The sequence below is a fragment of the Patiria miniata genome, unplaced genomic scaffold (genome assembly GCF_015706575.1).
Source record: "Patiria miniata isolate m_02_andy unplaced genomic scaffold, ASM1570657v1 HiC_scaffold_1, whole genome shotgun sequence".
NCBI lineage: Eukaryota > Metazoa > Echinodermata > Asteroidea > Valvatida > Asterinidae > Patiria > Patiria miniata.
In genome coordinates, this window is record NW_024037047.1 from 10,265,652 (window position 1) to 10,283,010 (window position 17,359).

General features: G+C 43.3%; 1 protein-coding gene across 2 annotated transcripts; it reads left to right on the forward strand.

The window, feature by feature from the left end:
* Positions 1–2,413: 2,413 nt before the first annotated feature.
* On the forward strand, positions 2,414–15,086 carry LOC119722933. 2 transcript variants are annotated; one of them, XR_005270497.1, is made up of 2 exons: positions 2,414–2,667; positions 14,764–15,086. XR_005270497.1 is itself a non-coding variant. In XM_038193345.1 (2 exons), the coding sequence occupies exon 1, from the start codon at positions 12,398–12,400 to the stop codon at positions 14,615–14,617; it is 2,220 nt and encodes a 739-aa protein (XP_038049273.1). In that variant the 5' UTR covers positions 11,158–12,397; the 3' UTR covers positions 14,618–14,627; positions 14,764–15,069. The 2 variants fall into 2 exon arrangements, 1 of the variants encoding a protein (XP_038049273.1); XM_038193345.1 differs by lacking the exon at positions 2,414–2,667 and adding an exon at positions 11,158–14,627 and having other exon boundaries at positions 14,764–15,069.
* Positions 15,087–17,359: the final 2,273 nt, after the last annotated feature.

Below are 17,359 nucleotides of genomic sequence, written 5' to 3' on the forward strand. Positions count from 1 at the left end.
AGACAAGTCGCCTCGCATGTTTTGGGCCTAGTTTCGGGGATAGTACCGGGGATTTTGACGGCGGCTGATCGCCATTTGGGAGTGATGACACATGAGTTTTTATTTTTGCATATAACAGAGCCGATATAGCGCAGCGTGATTGTCCGTGCACATCGTTCGTTTTTTTTTCAAGGCCACGTGCGCGCATCCCCGGTCAACGTGGCCGTACCGTGCACGGTGGCATCGTTTTTGCCGGGCCTGTGCGCCCATTTGCCGGTCAACTTGTCCGTACCGTGCACGGTGACATCGTTTTTGCCAGCCCTGTGCGCCCATTTGCCGCGCCGGTCGACGTGCCCGCGTGCCGTGCCCGGGCCGGTCCTCGCGGGCGGGCGGGGCGCACCAGCCCGACGCGACGCCCTCTGTACATCGAGTATGCCCACGCCGCACCCGTGATCGGTCTTGCCACAGATTTGTGCAACTTTTTCTGCTCCACGTGTATTCATTTCCATTAAGTCGAAAAAAAAAATGATATAGCCACAATCTCCTTTGAAGTGACCGCCCCCCCCCCCAAAAAAAAAACACCCCAAAACAACAAACCAATTGATTGCTTCCTTTCTATCAAATTCATTCAAAGGATCTTTTTTCTATCAAAATCATTCAAAAGACACAAATATTTAATATAGAGAAAGTCAGAAAAAATGCATAATTGATTGTTTTATTTAATAACAAAATTCTTCAATGAGCCTCCACGGTCGATGCGGCACCGTCGTTCGCTCGCAAACAGGACGCTGGGATACTCTGATGAGCTTCACAGAATCTTGTGAAGGAAGTGGCCTATGACCTATGTATAAAGCATCTGGCTGCAGCTGTTCAAGACCGCAGTTAGACAATGTGCGCAAATGCTATCCGAAAATTCTCATAGAACTGTTCATATTCCATACCGAATGTGATTTCTGTTTCATTGCGGACCATGTGGACAAAATTTTGAGCGTCGCATAATGCAATCCGACCGTTCGTGATTCGAAACGGAGTCCGAGCGAGTGATGGGAATTGTAAATTTACAACACATAAGTTTTACAGAATTTCCTACATTATTACGCTTTTCAACGGGAAAAAAACATCTCTAAACTGGAATAAAAGAGTAATGAATCAGTTTTAACGGCCGTTTCAAACCTTGCAGAGTCATGACCTTGATGACGCGCAGGTCACTGGTAACGCCAATCAGAGCGTGAATTCATCAGAGTATCCCAGCGTCCTGTTTGCAGGGCAGGGGGTACGAGCAGTGGCGTAGCCAGGAATTTTTCAGTGGGGAGGGGGGGGGGGCGCTGGGGGGGGGGGGGGGCTGGAACATTTCATGGGGGGCGTCAAGCAGGGGCGTCAATCGCTTCTCAAAAGTGGGGGGGGGGACCACATACCTTGATCATAACTGATGCAAGCGCGAAGCCCTTACGGCGTGGGGTTCAGGGCCCGCTTAAGGGCCCCAAAAAAAATTGGATTCTAGATGTTCTGTGGTGTGATTTGAAGCAATTTCTTACGACTTTCCTCTGTGCTTTAACTAATATTTTCTTGGCAAAAGATAAATATTTGAACATCGTTTTCGAGGTTGGAGACATTGAATCAGCTATCGGTATTCTGAGCTATTGGCGTGGGGTTCGGTGCTCTGTGGTGTGATCTGAGGCAATTTCTTACCACTTTAACCAATAATTATCTTAGCACAAAAGATAATAATTTAAACATAATTTTCGAGGTTTTCTCAGCTAAAGGCATAAGAAAATTTTGTGAACATTGTTTTCGAGGTTGGAGTCATTGAATCAGCTACCAGAATTCTGAGCTATAGGCGTGGGGTTCGGGGCCCGCTTAAGGGCCCCGAAAAATTTTGGATTCTAAATGCTCTGTGGTGCTATCTGAGGCAATTTCTGACCACTTTAACCAATATTTTCTAAGCAAAAGATACATTGTAGTACATAATAGGGTCCATGGCGTCATGTAGATCAATGATAATTTTTTTTAGAAACTCAAAATCTCAGTGGGGGGGGGGGGGCGACTGGGGGGGGGGGGGCGACAAGGTTTCATGGGGGGCGGTCCCCCCCCCCACGCCCCCGGTGGCTACGCCACTGGGTACGAGCGAAGCACCGTCGATGCTCCTTTGAAGTGACCCCCCCCCAAAAAAAAATTAAAACCAATTGATTGTTTCCTTTCTAGCAAATTCATTCAAAGGATCTTTTTCTATCAAAATAATTTAAAAAGATATAAATGTTTTATATAGGGAAAGTGTGGAAAATGCATACTTGATTGTTTTATTTAATACATGTAACAAAATCCTTCAATAGACAAAAATGTTTAAAAATAGAGCAGAACATGTTGTCGTGGACTTTCTGTACTTTATGTCCCATATAAAGATAAAGCGCCCTCTTGTGATTTTGCCTGTAAATGTTATATGATACAAAGCGTCCTCTATAGATATATTTTTTAAAAGTAAATATAAAAAAAAACACCGACCACCGGCACCCGACGCGACTTGCATATCATGTACTAGATACTGCACATTGTTCATGTACATGTACATGTACATACATGTATGTGTACGTACGCGAACGTACGTAGGTACACCCACAAGAGTGAAGATCAAGAGTGGTGGAGCACCAAGGCCAAGCGTGACTCCGCGTATCCGGATACGAGGTGGGATAGGTGAGTGGCGGGGTGCGTAATTTTTTTTCCTAGGACAAAGTAGGAGGGTTATTTTTCCTTTGAATCATTGCAAGACTTAGGTTCTCGTTCTGTTTTCCCCTTAATTTAATATTATCTCAGTGATAAATTTGGAGAAGAAAAATAGCTGATGAAATGAGCAGCGACGACGTGGATTCGAACCAGGGATCTTTGTATCCATAGCTCATCTCGCTATCCACTAGGCTACTGTGTGGTAGCTCGACGACAACCGTTCTTTTAAATTGCTTTAATGTATTGTAACTAGTTGAGTAACTAACAACAATGCTGTTGATGTCATTGTCCGTTCTCATGGATAAACACGAATTATTCATGACATTGCCCCTAACCCTCCTAGGAATAAAAATTACGCTGGCGGGGTATTCTGCAATTGTGCCCCTAGAGGAAATAACGTAACCATGGTAATTTTGTACACTCATAATTCATAGTCATAATATTGTAACGTCTCTCTGGGGTGAGAGACATTATCAAATAAAGAGTCAGATACAAGTATCTTACACACACACTAATACTTTATTCGGGATTATTTACATCTCAGGTCAATAGAGGGCGCACTATATACAATGTTTAGTTTGGGCGTACATGATTATCTGTGTACTGACATGGGTCTATGGCCAGTGAGCGGACAGCTCGATAATCTACGTGTACATGTCTAGCCTTGACCAAGGCTATCAGCTTGTTCCCATATGAGCTTGTTCCCGCTACCGCACACCGCGCGCGCAGCGACACAATGTTGTACTATACCGTTAGCCCCAACGACCCTTGCGTGTGCTTTGTGTGCATGTACATGTTGTACTTACGCCCCACACACACTTCCGCAAACAGCCATACAGTAAGTCGAGGCGGAAGATAGCCTTGACGCAACCGTGTATGCCGAATATGATAATTAGTACGCGCTATGGTAAATAGTCTTCTCTTATTGGATAACGGCTGACAAAAAAATGAATATTTATTGCATTACATAATACGACCAAAGGTTTATAAACCAGACGGCCTGTGGTAACAATAATTATTGTAAACACCCCCTTAAAATCTTAAATAATAGTAGAATAATATTTATAAAGTTACACATAGTTTGGGTCGAAAATGAAATGAAAAAGGATGAAAAATTAGACCTTCCAAAAACGGCAAACGGTACAAAACCGCACGCCGGCAAAAACGATGTCACCATGCACAGAGGCCACGTTGGTGCCGTCCACTGTAGGCACCGGCCCGGCTGGCGCCATGCAGGACACGCTGCGCTTTCATGTTCAGCGGCAAAAAAAGTGCTCACACTATTGAGTATATCTACCGCTGACTTTTTTGGGGGGGGGGGGGGTATTTCTTCTAAGCTGTCAAGGGGATATGGGAAAAAAATATCTCTCCTTCAGCAAACTTATTCTGTAAGACTGATTTTAACTTGTATGAACAACTTATAAGTTATATGTCGTATGTACGACTAATATATCGACAGGGTACGACATATTTCGACAGGGTACGACTAATATCATCGACAGGGTACGACATATATGTCGACAGAGTATGACATATCAAACATGTGACATAATGTCGACAGGTGCCGGTGCAACATATATGTCGTGCATAAGTCGAGTCGACAGGGTACGATATACTTTTGTCGCATACGACAAAGTCGTATATAAGTACGACTTAATATCTCGTGTGTACAAAATATGAATTGTAACTCGTATGTTTGACTTGTTTGTCGATTATGTCGTACATGCAACATATCTTGTGAGAACGACTTGTATCTTGTGCGATTTACATCTACGACTTACACGTCGTACGTATGTCGTAGGTACGACATATACGATTCATACGTACGCGTTAAAATACATGTGTCGTACGTATGAGATGTAATTTGCACATGGTACGTATTCAGGGAGAGTTTTGTTTTCACCATGTACCTGACAGTTTCGTATATTTCCATCCCAAAGTCAATAGCTCGTTTCTTGCAGTTAATTCATACGGGTGCTTATAGATACGAGTTAACCTGCATTCGATTAAATGGGTATGATTTGACCTGGGTCCGAGTTGACCTGTTCCCTACATTCGCTGTCAGAATAGCACGGGCAGGTAGCGGCGTGATAATGTACGCTGTTGCACCGACAAAACGTCGGCGGACTGTCTTGAACTGTCCAATTCGCAATACATTGGAAATAGTATCATTTTGAACAAATTGTTCACTCATATAGCGGCATGTTTCATTTGTTTGTAATACAACTGGAGAAATGGTTTAAAATGGGATTGAAATACCTGGACATACCATGGTTTGAGTGAACATACATGTACATGTACATGTACGTGGTGTATACCGTTATTTGTGGGTCATGAATATGTATGTCGCAGGTCAAAGTTTACGGGCTTTGATTGGATATCGTGTAATATATGCGCATCAGAAATTTTCGGCCAATTTCGGTCGAAACTATAAAGAAACACATAAGGAATTCGCCACGGTTGCGTCAAGGCTATCTTGCGCTTCGACTTATTGTACGGCTGTTTGCGGAAGTGTGTGTGGGGCGTACGTACAATACATGCACACAAAGCACACGCAAGGGTCGTTGAGGCTAACGGTATAGTACAACTAGTGATTGTGTCGCGTCGCGGCGCGCGCGGTGTGCGGTAGCGGGAACAAGCTCGTATGAGAACAAGCTGATAGCCTTGGTCAAGGCTAGTACATGTCAGGAACTCTGTCGGGGTCAGAGCCCAGATCAACAATCTAATGCATCATACGTGCGGGAGCTCTGTGTAGGTCAGAGCTCAGCTCAAGAATCTACTGGGTGAGAGCCCAGTACAACAATGACCAGAACTGCCATTTCTGCGCGCTTTATATAGACTTTTGGGTGCGCGTCTTAGCCAATGGGAGCATTGGATTCTGGTAGTAATGAATAATGCATCCGTGTACAAAGGCATGGGGAAAGTTCTCTATGGGAGATTTGTACACGACTGACTTAGACATTCTACTGGAAGAAAGTCCGAGAGCAGTGGTTAGCGGGCGAAGTAGGATCACTCGTGGGTGCCTTACGGGATACTAATCCTCAAGGGAAAGGGAATAACTTTTCGGTACATAGGTTTGTGTACAAGACTTAGTCTCTAGACTAGGTAAGAATCTACACACTAATGCTATGGAGTAAAACTATGAGATGAAGGACGTAACCTGACCTCTAGCTACCGTAGGTCTCGGCCAGTGGGTTAGCGGGACACACTCGCTGGGGTGTACGGGTTCACTAAGGGGTGAATACACGGGTAGGTTTTAGCGAGCCACATTCGCTAAATGCTCGGGGTCAATGTGGGTTGGATGCGAGGTAAGGTGTGTGAGGGGAATTCGCATCGACTCCGGGGAAAGGTGGAGGGAAAATGGCTAAGTCCTAAGTACATGTCCCATGGCGGTACATGTTCAATAGCTGTGAGTGCTACATGCATTGCGGGCTATACAATAGCGTACTGTACAATGTGCTGCACACTTCTACGTGTGTCTAAGACTTCGTGGTAAAGCTTCGCGCTGTGTGAGGGCACACAGGATCGCTGCAAGCATTACGCTGTGCATGGATTGGAATGGATTGGTTGGGAAAGAAGTAAACTACGCAATTTGCGGGAATGCAACAATATTATAAACTAGAGGTTGTAGGAACAACCACACGGTATTGGGACATGGATAGCTTGAGTTACCCAGCCCTAAATTTTATCATTGGGTTGTCCGGGGGCTGGAGGAAGCTTTTCACGCGAACCAGCACTCCCAGCAGAGTTGGCAGGTCTAAAAAAAATTCAAAAATGGGCAATTTTGTCCCTGTTACACACTAATTTCAACTGGAACTCACCCAAACCTTGCCTGGAGTAACCATTACACAGGTCCTTGAAGTGAAAAAAACGATCCGCGATGAAGATTCAGCCTACAATTGCAGTGAAAAAACGAGGCATAAACCGACAACCGTGCGTTCATGGCGAGGCCCGCAATTGGATTTGTGCACAGCGCGTTTACCAGTTCGTTCTTGCCGGCTGCGCTGGCTGATGGCGCATGACGTCACGCGGAAGCGGATTACCCGACAACTGTTTCATGCACGATAACCGGCAAACTTTGGTTGCCATCCACTATCGCAGCTATGATGCGAGTGGTAAACCTCAACAGTCGTCGGGTATTCCGCTTCCGCATTAGTGACGTCATGCGCCATCAGCCAGCGCAGCCGGCAAGAACGAACTGGTAAACGCGCTGTGCACAATTCCAATTGCGGGCCTCGCAATGACCGCACGGTTGTCGGTTTATGCCTCGTTTTTTTCACTGCAATTGTAGGCTGAATCTTCATCGTGGATCGTTTTTTATGCCCCGCGGCGAAGCCGAAGGGGCATACTGTTTCCGCCTTGTCCTTCCGTGGGTGGGTGGGTGGGTGTGTGGGTGTGTGTGTGGGTGAGCTTGTCTTACATACGCAGTGTGGACTTCCGAACAAAAGACGTCCACATGATGTAGGTAGCACCGACGTTGTGTGGACTTGCCCACGTCCACACAGTGTTTCCCCATTTCTGGAAAACAGGTTTAGAGGCATTTTTGGGTTAGGTTTATCTGTAGCAGAATGAAGAGAAACACTAAAGGGAATCATAGAAAAAAAATTGGGTTGAAAGAGTTTTCACAGTTTGAGAAAAATTAGTTTTTTCACAGGTTTTTCTTAACTACACGAAAGCAATGGAAAGTCCACACTAGTCATGTGAAACAAGTGTGTGTGGGTGGGTGTGTGGGTGTGTGTGTCCGGACAAATCTTGTCAGCGCGATAACTTGAGAAATACTTAACATATGAACTTCAAATTTGGTTTGTGGATTGTCCTTGGTAATCCTAAGAAGCCTTTTGCATTTGGGGCCGAAAGGTCAAGGGTCAAGGTCACAGTGGCTGAAACAATAGAAATTTTGTCAGCGCGATAACTTGAGAAATACTTAACATATGAACTTCAAATTTGGTTTGTGGATTGTCCTTGGTAATCCTTAGAAGCCTTTTGCATTTGGGGCAGAAAGGTCAAGGGTCAAGGTCACAGTGGCTGAAACAATAGAAATTTTGTCAGCGCGATAACTTGAGAAATACTTTACATATGAACTTCAAATTTGGTTTGTGGATTGTCCTTGGCAATTCTAAGAAGCCTTTTACATTACGGGCCAAAAGGTCAAGGGTCAAGGTCACAGTGACTAAAACAAAAGAAATTTTGTCAGCGCGATAACTTGAGAAATACTTTACATATGAACTTCAAATTTGGTTTGTGTATTGTTCTTGGTAATCCTAAGAAGCCTATTGCATTTGGGGCCGAAAGGTCAAGGGTCAAGGTCACAGTGGCTGAAACAATAGAAATTTTGTCAGCGCGATAACTTGAGATATACTTTACATATGAACTTCAAATTTGGTTTGTGGATTGTCCTTGGCAATCCTAAGAAGCCTTTTGCATTTGGGGCCAAAAGGTCAAGGGTCAAGGTCACAGTGGCAAAAACAAAAGAAATTTTGTCAGCGCGATAACTTGAGATATACTTTACATATGAACTTCAAATTTGGTTTGTGGATTGTCCTTGGCAATCCTAAGGAGCCTATCGCATTGGGGGTCGAAAGGTCAAGGGTCAAGGTCACAGTGGCTAAAACAATAGAAATCTTGTATTTATTCTGAGATCATAGGGATTAGGGATTAATCCATATAAAACCTACAGAAGACACTAATGCTGTCAATGAACGTTCCATTTGACCAAGGTACATGTAATTTGATGTTAGAGTGGTGTTATGTCATGGAAACAGTCACGGTTGTGGGGCATTTGTGTTTGTAAACACACCTGACTTGTTTACTTCAAGGACCTGTGTAATGGTTATTCCAGACAAGGTTTGGGTGAGTTCCAGTTGAAATTAGTTTGTAACAGGGACAATCAAATTTTTTTTGGGACCTGCCAACTCTGCTGGTTCGCGTGAAAAGCTTCCTCCAGCCCTAAATGACAACCCAATGATAAAATTTAGTGCTGGGTAACTCCAGCTAGGCCATGGACTACCGCAAACTTTTCAAAACACATCAACTCAAAATGCATGTTTTAATCCATGTTTTATTTAGTCAACATGCCGCTAGAGGGCGCTGTCACATTTTATGACGTCACATGTAATATTTGTGTAAAGTATAGCCTAGGCAGAAATTCACATCGTTGAAAGCAAGTGCACATCTTTTGCCAATTTCAAATTATAAGGCACTTCCGGTTTGGAAGGATCACATGATTTTGCACTTAATACCGAACATGAAGACCCTGCAATATTGTATCGATTGTAATAAAAAACAAAATCAAATCTGTAGCAGTTGATTTTATATGGATTTTTAAAGATTAATTATGGAAATCTTTATTTGCTTGTAAATGACACTTGATGACGTCATTGTGACGTCATGGCCAGAAACCTCCAGAGCTATATTAACTGTACTATATACAATGTATAGCCACATCTTGATTATATCTGTCACAGTTGATGTTTTAGCAATTGTTTAAGGTTTAAAGGCCTTTTCTTTATAACTTCCGGTATGATGACGTAATCAATTTTTTTTCGCGCACAGGTCTTTTCTGCATTAAGTTCATCATGTATATTAAGTTTGAAAGCGATAACCACAAAATTTTTGACGTTTTTTAATCTGCCGCTAGAGGGCGCTCCAACATTTTATGACGTCACCTGTAATATGTTTCTAAAGTACAGCCAAGGCAGACATTCACATCATTGAAAGCGAGTTCGTATCTTTTGCCAATTTCAAATTATAAGGCACTTCTGGTTTTGACCGGAAGGAGGGGTCACGTGATTTCACACTTAATACCGAAAATGAAGACCCTGCAATATTGTATTGATTGCCATACAGAACAAAATCAAATCTGTAGCAGTTGATTTTACATGTACATTGATTTGCAAAGATTAAATCTAGAAATCTTTGATTGCTTGTAATACGATACTTGATGACGTCATTGTGACGTCATTACCAAAAACCTCCAGAGCTATATTTACTGTGCTATATATAGCCACATCTTGATTAAATCTCTCACGGTTGATTTTTTAGCAATTGTTTAAGGTTTAAAGATTGTTTTACTGTAACTTCCGATCTGATGACGTAATCAATTTTTTTTTGCGTGGAGGTCTTGTCTGCATTATGGTCATCATGTACATTAATTTTGAAGCGATTACCGCAAACTTCGCCACAGACATCAAGTGAAAATGCGTTTTTGACGTTTTTTAACCTGCCGCTAGAGGGCGCTCCAACACTTCATGGCGTCACCCATCATTTTTTTTGAAAGGTCAATCCAGTCAGACACTTACATCGTTAAAAGCGAATTCATATCTTCTTCCACTTTCAAATTATTAGGCACTTCCGGTTTCAACAGGAAGGAAGGGTCACGTGATTATATTTCGCCAACTCCGGAGAGACTCACCCTGTAGATTGTTTCTCGTATTGCAATCTGATCCACCCTTAGAAGCTAATAGAACGTACCTCATTAGCATAACAAAAGGTCCTTCCCCGGCATGGTAGTGAAGCTGCGTTCTCCCAGGGTATCTGTGTCTTTGTTTTTTTGTGTCGCAGTCTATCCACACGCTTTTATCTTGCTCGCGTTCTAAACGACAACTTTCCGTGATAAATTACAAGGATTTACTCCATCATGCCGAAGTCTCGTCTGAGTTTTCCTTCAGCTCCATGCACGGTGTCTCGACTCCCTGACGATGAGAAACCCCCTTCGCCTGCAGAAGACATCTTAGCTGTGGCAGCTAGAGAAATTTCCCCGTCGGGGGTAAATTTGGCGGATCAAGCCAAGGCTCCTCAGTGGGCTGACGGCTTTTTGGACGGCGGGTCTCCATGCCCAAAGCCCCCTGCAAGTGCAACAGATCCGCGGCCTAGTACGTCAGCTCCGTCTGGTACTGGCCCTGGTGCGCCACGCCCACCGACTACAGCTCAACCGCACTTTACACAGTTCCCCGCTCAGTCGGGCTACTGGTACCCTCAGCCACCATCAGCTCCCTGGGGAACCCCTGGTGGCCCTGGCCCATCAACGATGCCAATCAGTGGGGCATCCCTGTCCAGTATTTTCCGCAGCCGATTTACAGTGGTCTCTTGGAGCAGCCTCCCGCTAGCACTCCAACTCTGACGGCCCCTGGCTCACATGCACAGCGCCCTCCTGCTGCTGCGGCTGATGACGGCGGCCATCTTGAAATAGTCAATGTTAGTGACGACGAGTCTGAGTCCTCCTTTTCCGCAGTTTCTACTGCCGGTAGAGAGCCCTTTCGCCTTCCTCACAAGAAAGACACAGGTATAAATGCTATCTCAGAGAAGGTGATTTCATGGTGGGAAGAACTGAGAACACACAAGTTGTCCTCCGACGATTATAAAGAGGAAATTTCACCGTACAACGTCCCGCCGGGCCAGGGAAAATTCTTTTCCGCCCCGGAACTTCTGTCTGGTTTGAAGAAGGTGTTCAAACAGGTAAATTCCTCAACCATTAACAGTGATGAGAAGTTGAGAGCTTCCCATACTCATATCCTCGAGGCAGTCAAACCCTTGCTACGCCTTTTTGACGCAGTTACAGATGACGAGTGCCCCAATGAAGTTCCTAAGGAACTTGTGTAGGATCATCTTTCGTCGGCCATTATTTTACTCGGCTCTGGCAGTCAAGGGCTCGCCTTGGCGAGACAACATGCATTTGATGACATTGTCGGCCGCAAGTTTGATGTCCTCAAGAAGAACCCTCCTTCGTTAGGTGAACTCTTCGGATCATCCTTGATGAAGGACATTGAGGAGACAGAAAAGGTCACCAAATTGGCCTCCAAAGTCACAGGCACAGGCGGAAATTCTCAGCAGTCTAACCCTTCTAAGGATAGACGTTTCACGCCTTATCAACTGGCCTCCAGGTCGTTCAGAGAGCGTTGCCCATCGCGGGGTGCCTACAATCGCTTCCCAGGTAGGAATTACCAACAGTTCAAGGATTTCCCAAGATCGCGAAATCCCAAGATGGCCTACGCCACTACAGATAAGTCTAGTTCAAAAAACTAGATGCCCAGCTGTTTATGCCCATCACTGGTGTCTCTCCAGCATTTTCTGTACCCCCTGCTGGTCGTTTGAAATATTTTTCTCACAACTGGTTGAAGTTGACTCATGACCCTTAGGTTCTTCAAGCCGTGGATGGTTACTGTATCAGTTTGACATCTACACCGGTTCAGTCTTTTGTTCCTGTAACCCGGGCTCAGTCCGAGGAACACGCTTCAATTTTTAACCTCGAGATACAGAAGATGCTCGATAAAGGTGCAGTTTCAGTAGTTCAACCCGTTCAGGGACAATTTATTTCTACTTTGTTCATGGTTCCTAAGTCTTCTGGGGATCTCCGTCCAGTGATTAATTTAAGACCTTTGAATAGGTTTATTTCGTACCATCATTTCAAGATGGAAAACATTTCTTCAGTGAAAGATCTCTTAGTGCAGGGGGATTGGATGTGTAAAATAGACCTGAAAGATGCTTATTTTTCAGTTCCTATTAATTCTGAACATAGGAAATTTCTCCGTTTTTTCTGGAACAAGGTCATTTATGAGTTTACTTGTCTTCCTTTCGGATTGTGTAGTGCGCCCCGTACCTTTACTAAGATACTTAAACCACTTGCCTTCCACCTCAGACAACGTGGTATTCGTTGTATTTTTTACCTGGATGATATCCTTATCCTCGAGTCTTCCTACGAGGGATGTGTGTCAAATACTCAAGTGACAACCAGTCTCCTTCAAGATTTGGGTTTCATTATCAACATAGAGAAATCCATTCTTGTCCCTACTCAGAATTTAACATACCTTGGTTTTCTTATCAACTCTTCATCCATGACTCTCTCTCTGAACCAGGAGAAGATCGTAAAGATAATCAGCCACTGCCAAGAGATTTTGGATGCGGAAACTGTCACAGTTCGACAACTCTCAAGCCTCATCGGCAGGTTATCGTCCACAATTCTGGCAGTTTTTCAAGCCCAGATCTTCTACCGCAGTCTTCAGGAGGACAAAATCTTCGCCCTCCGCAGGGAGAACAGTTACGAATCAGCTGTCACCCTTTCACAAGCTTCCCTGGAGGAGCTGCGAACATGGGTGCAATGTCTTCATGCATGGAACGGTCGGCATTTTCTTCATCCGACGCCAGATTTGACCCTTCAAACGGACGCTTCTATGTCGGGATGGGGAGCTTGTCTTCACTCCACGATAGGCGGCCGTTGGACAACTCTAGAACAACAACATCATATCAACTACCTCGAACTGTTAGCAGTTTGGTATGCCATCCGATCTTTCCTCGCAGAGAGGCGGGACATCCATGTTCTTCTTCAGATGGACAGTTCAACAGCCATTGCATATATCAACCACCAAGGAGGGACTCACTCGGTTCCAATGTCTCGACTAGCTGTCAAGATCTGGGTATGGTGTCTCAAGAGAAACATCACTCTAGCAGCTCCACATATACCGGGGTCTCAGAACATCACAGCAGACAGGATGTCACGAGTGTTCGACGATCGGGCGGAATGGCAACTCCTCCCAGAAGTCTTCCGCAGCATCATGGATGCCCTACATTTTGTCCCATCGGTAGACCTCTTTGCGTCTCGCCTGAATACACAACTAGAAATGTTCGTTTCATGGCAGCCAGACCCCATGGCTTGGAGGGTCAATGCTCTTCTTCTAAACTGGAAGGATGTAAACGGCTATGCCTTTCCTCCGTTTTCACTTCTTCTGAGAATCCTTCAAAAGATCCGCAGGGAGGAAGCTACAGTTATTCTTGTCGCTCCAGTATGGAAGACTCAAGCTTGGTACCCCATGCTGCTGGAACTAGCAATAGACATGCCACTGCTCCTCCCACGGAGAACAGATCTCCTTCAGCTTCCCCACAATCGGTCACAAGTTCATCCACTCATAGGCCACCTCCAACTGGCCGCATGGAAGTTATCAGGGCAAATCTCTCTTCAGAGGGACTTTCACAGACAGTGTCAGCCACAATCCTTGCTTCTTGGAGACCACAGTCCAATGCACAGTATAACTCAGCATGGAGACGGTGGGCAAGCTGGTGTTTACAGAGGAAACTTGATCCAGTTCACACCCCTGTAGCTGATTTCTTAGAGTTTCTTGAGCAGTTGTTTGATGAAGGTCTGTCCTACAGAACCATTAATGGCTATCGTTCTGCGATTTCATCAGCTCACTACTTAATTGATAATTTGCCTATGGGTCAACATCGTTTAGTGAAACGATTCTTTAAAGGTATTTTTGGACTTCGCCCTCCAAGACCGAAGTACAACAGCACATGGGACATTGGGAAGGTCCTTAGATTCATCAAGTCTCTCCCCGACAATCGCCATTTGTCCTTGAGGCAGTTAACCCTCAAGTTAGCCATGCTGCTTGCACTTGTAACTGCCAGTCGCCGAGCTTCCTTGACAGCTATTGACGTCGATAACATGACTCGATCATCTGATGGAAAATACCGTTTTCGCCTTGTCAAGCCATCAAAGTGTGTTTCTGTCAGTAAGCCCTTCCATCAAATTGAGATTTCCAAGTTCCAGCCGGTCAGAAACCTCTGCCCAGTTCGTTCTTTAGAAGAGTATCTTCAGAGAACCCGACATCACAGAGGTACTGGTTCTTCTAGGATGACCCAGCTTTTCCTCTCCCATTCAAAGCCATTCCATCCAGTGGTCCCCTCAACAATTTCTAGATGGTTTAAAGACTTAATGTCTCAGTCTGGCATTGATACATCACAGTTTCAGGCCCACTCAACAAGAAGTGCAAGTACTTCAGCCGCAGCTCGAGCTGGGGTCTCCACAAGTGAAATTTTAAAAACAGCAGACTGGTCATCAGCCTCTACCTTTGCCAATTTCTACCACAGACAACTCCCTCTGTCAGACTTTGGAGGTGCTGTGCTGTCATCGGCAACACAACAGCTTTAAAGTCTACAGGGTAAGTCTCTCCGGAGTTGGCGAAATATAATTCCCCAATGATGTAAAGTACTTACCTGCAATATAATTGGAATTATATGAGACAATGGAGGAGAGACTCAACCTCCCTACCTTTTTTCTTCATTTTCTTACTGCAGATAACCCGCCCGAGTAATTCTGGTTGGTTTCCGATGAGGTTTACCTTACTACCGTTACCTTACTACTAGCTTCAAAAAGACACAGATACCCTGGGAGAACGCAGCTTCACTACCACGCCGGGGAAGGACCTTTTGTTATGCTAATGAGGTACGTTCTATTAGCTTCTAAGGGTGGATCAGATTGCAATACGAGAAACAATCTACAGGTTGAGTCTCTCCTCCATTGTCTCATATAATTCCAATTATATTGCAGGTAAGTACTTTACATAATTGGGGAATTTTACGCGCACAAGATAAAATGAAGAGCATGTATTATCACGTCGATTCCCGTAAAATTCAAGTTCCGGTCTGTCACGGTTGATTTTATATGGAATTTCAAAGATTACATTTATTTAACTTTCAAGTGAGGTCACGTAACCCGTGATGACGTCATAATGACGTACTTACAAAAAAGCACATCTTTAGTGGATTGTGCATTCATGTATTGACAATTGAAGTTGTTGATGTTTTCATTTTGATAAACAGTTCCGGAAACAAATTTGCTGAGGAGAACTAGGTTGTAGGAACAACCACACGGTGTTTGGCCATGGATTACCGAAGACTTTGCCACACACATCAACTCAAAATATGCATGTTAAAATCCATGTTTGACTTTTTCAACATGCCGCCAGAGGGTGCTCTAATATTTGATGACGTCACCTGTAAAAAATTTGTACAGTACTGCCTAGGCAGACACTCACATCATTGAAAGCAAGTTCGCATCTCCTGCCAATTTCAAATAATAAGACACTTCCGGTTTCGACCGGAAGGAAGGGTCACGTGATTTTGCACTTAATACCAAAAATTAAAGACCCTGCAATATTGTATCGATTGCCATAAAAACAAAATCAAATCTGTAGCAGTTGATTTTATATTGATTTTCAAAGATTAAATCTAGAAATCTTTGATTGCTTGTAATACGATACTTGATGACGTCATTATGACGTCATTACCAGAAAGTTCAAGAGCTATTTTAACTGTGCTATATACAGCCAAATCTTGATTATATCTATCACGGTATATTTTCTAGCAATTTTTTAAGGTTTAAAGGTCTTTTTAACTTCCGGTCTGATGACGTAATCAATTTTTTTTCGCGCACAGGTGTTGTCTGCATTATAGTCGTCATGTACATTAATTTTGAAGCGATTACCGCAAACTTCGCCACAGACATCAAGTGAAAATGCGTTTTTGACATTTTTTAACCTGCCGCTAGAGGGCGCTCCAACACTTCATGGCATCACCCATTATTTTTTTTGAAAGGTCAATCCAGGCAGACACTTAAATCGTTAAAAGCAAGTTCATATCTTTTTCCACTTTTAAATTATTAGGAATTTCCGGTTTTGACTGGAAGGAAGGGTCACGTGATTTTAAGCGCACAAGATAAAATGAAGATCATGTATTAACATGTCGATTCCCGCAAATTTCAGGTTCCGGTCTCTCACGGTTGATTTTATATGGAATTTCAAAGATTACATTTATTAAACAATGAAGTGACGTCACATGACCCGCGATGACGTCATAACGACGTAATTACAAAAAAGCACATCTTCAGTAGATTGTGCATTCATGTATTGACAAATGAAGTTCATATATGTTTCCATTTTTTCAAACAGTTCTGGAGAAGAATTGTGTCTTGGAGAATAAAAAAAAAAAATAGTGAACTTTTACAAAAACAATAGGTTTAACACCTAAAAATAGTAAATTCTTACAATAACAATAGGTTTTGGGCTCAAGGCCCAACATCTAATAATTATTGTTAGGTGTTGGGCTTTTAGCCCAACATCTATTGTTTTTGTAAGGGTTTACTATTATTTTTTTTTATTCTAGACACATTCGTTTCCAGAACTGTTTGTCAAAATGAACACATATGAACTTCAATTGTCAATACATGAATGCACAACCCACTGAAGATGTGCTTTTTTGCAATTAACGTCATTATGACGTCATCACTGGTCACGTGACATCACTTCAAAAAAAAAAAAATTAATCTTTGAAATTCAATATAAAATCAACCGTGCGAGACCGGAACTTGAATTTTGCGGGAATCGACATGATAATACATGATCTTCGGTCGAAACCGGAAGTGCCTTATAATTTGAAAGTGGAAAAAGATATGAACTTGCTTTCAACGATGTTAGGCTGTGGTAAAATTGACCTTTTCAAAAAAATGATGAGTGACGCCATGAACAGTTCGAGCGCCCTCTAGCGGCAGGTTAAAAAACGTCCAAAACGCATTTTCAGTTGATGTCTGTGGCGAAATTTGCGGTAATCGCTTCAAAATTAATGTACGTGATGACCTTAATGCAGACAACACCTGTGCGCAAAAAAAATTGATTACGTCATCAGACCGGAAGTTACAATACAAAGACCTTTAAACCTTCAAAAATTGCAAAAAAAATCAACTGTGATATATATCAAGATTTGGCTATATATAGCACAGTTGAAATAGCTCTTAAAGGGAAAATACAACATTTGCAAACATCAAAAAATAAAACTACCAAATCATTTTGAAATACCTTGCTAGACTGTTAGTGAATGACAGTGTAAAGCATCCTGT